General features: G+C 33.1%; 1 protein-coding gene across 1 annotated transcript in view; it reads left to right on the forward strand.

Moving 5' to 3' along the window:
• Positions 1–329: 329 nt before the first annotated feature.
• Positions 330–4,831, forward strand: part of LOC106869404 (allatostatin-A receptor) — a 152,684-nt gene continuing 148,182 nt past the window's right edge. Inside the window, exon 1 of the mRNA XM_014915129.3 lies at positions 330–1,398. Coding sequence (XP_014770615.2) covers positions 950–1,398 — 449 coding nt within the window. The 5' untranslated portion in view covers positions 330–949. The remainder of the gene's footprint in view (positions 1,399–4,831) is intronic.

The raw sequence follows: 4,831 nt of genomic DNA on the forward strand, positions 1-4,831 counted from the left end.
TCTTTTCTCCTTTCGTCACGTTCTCTTTCTTTCCCTCGCTCTCTTAACTAATTCAAATCACTCGCACTTCCCTCTATAAATCATACAATTTATTCTTCTCACTTTCCCCTCTCTCTCTCTCTCTCTCTCTCTCTCTCTCTCTCTCTCTCTCTCTATCTATCTATCTTTCCATCTATTATTTACAAACACATACATACATACATACATACATACATACATACATACATATATATATATATATATATATATATATATATATATATATATATATATATATATATATATATATATATATATATATATATATATATATATATATATATATATATATGTATATGTATATACATACATACAAGCAAACATCTAAATACACAGACAGACAGACACACATAAACGCATGCTGACGTACTCACCATAGCACTCGAGCATCTTACTCATAATCAAACCAGTTTCATCTCGAAATTGGATTTATTACAGCTGCTGTCACCATTTCACAATTTGTAGAAAAATAATTGTAGATGTAACGATATTTGAAAAAAAAAAAAAAAAGAAGCTCAGCTCGGTAAAACAGCTTCAACGTCACCAAACCACAACTGCCACCCACCACCACCCACCACCACCACCAGTAATAACAATATCTCTGTAGGCAATATAATATATATTTCAAGTTAATGAATTGTGTTTCAACATGGCCAGAACCGCAACAATCTAAACAAACGCTAAAACCAAAGTAACTAACACCAGACACACAATCTCCGATATACTTATATATTACATACATACATACATACATACATACATACATATATATATATATATATATATATATATATATATATATATATATATATATATATATATATATATATATATAGAGAGAGAGAGAGAGAGAGAGAACTAAAAAATATATATAAATAGAATAAACGAATAAAAAGAAACTTTGGACAAAATGGTGTATTCTTTTCTTTACAACGATTCTAACGAAGACGTTGGTTTAAAATTCAAGGATTATATTTATGTGGATGGTACTGAAGATATGGACAGAATATATTACCCAGGGAAAATCGAAAATCTACGCAAACCCTGGATACAAGAACCACATTTTATTCTCACAGTCGTTGTTTACAGCATCTGTTTTATAGTTGGTCTCATTGGAAACGGTTTGGTAGTTTTTGCTATGTGCGCTGATAAGAAAAACCGAAGTGTAACTACTTCGTTTCTGGTTAGTCTTGCTTTGGCTGATTTACTCTTCTTGTTGGTCTGTGTGCCGTACGAAGTGACCAAAAGTTCAATAGCTCATTGGTCCACTGGAATTTTTTTGTGTAAATTCACTGGATTCATTGAAATGTTAACAGCCGTTGGATCGATTTTCAACCTTACAGCGGTCAGCATCGAAAGGTAAAGAAACGGTTTTAATTATTTTTGTATGAGTGCATTTACATATATGTGCATACATGGATAGATGCGTATGTTCGTTTAAGTACGTAAGTACGTACGTACGTACATATGTATGTATGTATGTATGTATGTATGTATGCATTTATATATGCCTCTATGTGTGTGCGTACGCCTGCATTTTACCAACTTTATTCAGATATGAGTTTGTGATATTAAAGTTACTGACATACATACATACACACACACACACACACACACACACACATACATATATATATATATATATATATACACGTTCAGTGTTACGTTTTGAGTAGTTAAAATGTATGCGTTGCTTTTTTTTTTTGTATTCGTGACGGACATATTTAATTTTCTGATTTTCCACTCATTTCACGAACCAGTATAAATTCATATTTCCTAATTCCATTATATTATTGCTATCTCTCCTCTATTTGTATTGTTATTATTTCGTTACAAAATGCTTTCCAATATTAACAAGAAATCGAATTGAAGAAACTACAGCTGAAAATTTATCTTTTTGTACGATATGTACAGATGCTAATTTACAGAATTTCGGATTTTTGAATACCCCACTAGGTCATAATGATCTTTTGTAGGCCCCTCCAAGCTGAAAAAAGCAGCAGTCAGCTTCGCTAGAACATGCGAAGTCACACTAGATCACACAGCATAAATTCTTAGTTACTCAGACCTTCTAAAACCATCACAGTTTCTAAAAACTTATGTGCATCACTTTGGAGATATCAGAAGGACTTACATAAGACCTGTTAGAGCTTTGGTCTTGTCGAAGTTTTTCTCATTAGAGAAGTACCAAAGCATGTCATGTTCGTGAGGGATTTTAATCTTAAACTGCTTGGAACGGATTGAATGGATATTTTTTGTGCCTTTGCAGACATGAATTGACCTCTTTCTAGTACCTACGGCTTGTTTCGACTGTCCTGGCGCTTCACAGAACTAATAGTCTACTCTGATATCTGAAGTTCTTTGGCGATGGCTCACATCATTTTTTTTCTGGAAGTATCATTGATTGAATTCATTAGATGAAGTATGGTGACTTTATATTGTCCGAACTTTCAGATTATTTTTCTTTGATACAGTTGAATCGTTCCCGCCAGAGGCTTCTAATTTCATTCGGACCTTTTGTACAAAAGATCTCGCAATATTTAGAAAGCAAACAATTGTTTTGCACATATGGCATCAATGACTTACGTGTCTTTTCGTTTCTTGCGTTAGCATTTTATCTACGATGCAAAATACGTATTTGTGTGTATATGTGTGTATATGTGATTTAGAGCTTTATATCTTGAAGTTGTAGGATGGGTGGTAGCAAATAAGAATGGATATAAAACAGCGGGAAATTAGATTAAAAAATCAAAACTAGGAAACACAAACACAATAAAAAGCTGATCGAAATATAGATAAACTTAATACAATATATATAATAATAACATTGGTACACAAAATGCACATCAAAGGATATTCATAGAAAAAAACTTAACAGGAACAAATATGTATATAAAACTATATAGCCAAAAATTATATAGAGACATGTATACATCAATATATTAATTGCACAGGAGCAGCAAATAGTCAACAGCAAAATCAACACGGGGTGAAGGACGGAGGTTTTGATTGAAATATTTGCTGACCAGCTTCATCTGAACGGTTACTTAATATATATTGTTGCTTTATATTTAAAAAACTGATTGCGTGAGTTATTATAATTAACCCACTTACGGTGTGTCCGCAAATTAGGCTTTTTGCCGATCGGCTGGTTTGGGAACCTACATTTCAACTAAAGAGAGCTTCTATAATTTTAATGGAATCTTGTTTGCAATATACTCTATATTTCACTTTTTATCGAATTTGCCAATCAAAGACAAAATGAGCTGATTTTACTTTATGCATTAGAGACGAATCTGAGCTGCCTGGAAAATATTCAGAAGTGTAGTTCTCTGTGGTGCATTGTTATGTGCACAACTATGCTTATAATGTGTATATAAAGTGCATACATTCTGCGTGTACCGTCGAATCAGGCTCAATGATGTAACTTAAAGCGAATTATGAAATGGCTGTAACTATACGGAATTAAGCGTATTGAGATATCAATTTTTTGGTAAGCTATCATGCTTCCTTCATGCTTTGCATCTATATGCATAAGTTGCTGCTTTAATTCGTCAGTACTGCTTAAGTCTTTAATCCATATGAATAATATACAATCCATATCAACAATCTTACTCCGATTTCGAGTTGATTGCATTACTGTTGATATGAAGTTATCTGTAGTGTTTGCAGTAAATCTCCTGCTTGTTATAGAATTATCCGTACGATTGACATTAAATGAACGATCTCTGAACACCCTCCAGCGACGTTATCATCACTTTTAATTATTTCCCGTCTCTTACTGAAAAATAAAGCTTCCTCTTTATTCTAATGCAGTCACCTCACTTTTGACTTTTCTTTTACTTGTTTCTTATGAGAAAAATATTCCCAAGAAGACAAAGTAAGCGATGACACGACGAGAAAACTGAAACATGTCTTTATCGACTGTTTCTTAGAGTTACACGTAAACAATCATAAGACTATCGTAATCATTTAGAGGAGAACTATGCTTTATAAGTATTTATGAACAGAATAATAATTATACTTTAGTAAAACATCGAATAAAAGTTTAAAGCTTATTCGGCAGATCATTGTTACTATTGAACATAACGGGAATCTGTAGGATGGAAAAAGATTGCCCACTACGGAAACATTAAACGTATGTCAGTCTATGAGTCCTTAAGTAGGACCTGCCACTTTCGTTCAGTCAGCCAGTCTGCATTGGGACATGATCAGCACTTTCGATCAATCCTCACTGAAATACAATCGCATCATTTCCCTTATTTTTGTGATGAACTTGCTTTCGTCGCCTTTTAGAAAATGTTTTAGGAAATACGAGATACTGAGTGAGCGACCAAAGATACTATCTCTTTGCAAAGAAGTTTACACATTTTAAAAAGTCACCAGAAGTTTTAAATATGGTGCAGCAAAATTCGACGAAAAGAAGGTTTATTTCACAATTTATAAAACGTGATTGTGTGAAAACTGCGTTAAGAACAAGAAGCAACGGAAGTGAGGAAGATGACTATCAAAGTATTATTTTAAGTTTAGCTTATCGATTGGCTAATAAAAAGAAATGCAGTAATTGTTGTCAATTTGAGTGAGTAGTTTAAGCAATAGAGCTGTAAAACGAAGACTCTTTGATGAAGGGCTTAGAGTAAAAACTACTACGAAAAGGAAAAGCGTATCTGAATATTCTTCAGAGAAGAAAACTCTTTTATGGGCAAGATAACACAAGGAATGGACAGCAAAAGCTTAGGAAAATGAGGATGGTGTCGTTGGACTGATATTTCACTTTGCAGAAGCAATGGAT

This window comes from Octopus bimaculoides, chromosome 10 (assembly GCF_046866305.1).
Source record: "Octopus bimaculoides isolate indiv1 chromosome 10, ASM4686630v1, whole genome shotgun sequence".
In the NCBI taxonomy this organism is placed as follows: Eukaryota; Metazoa; Mollusca; class Cephalopoda; order Octopoda; family Octopodidae; genus Octopus; species Octopus bimaculoides.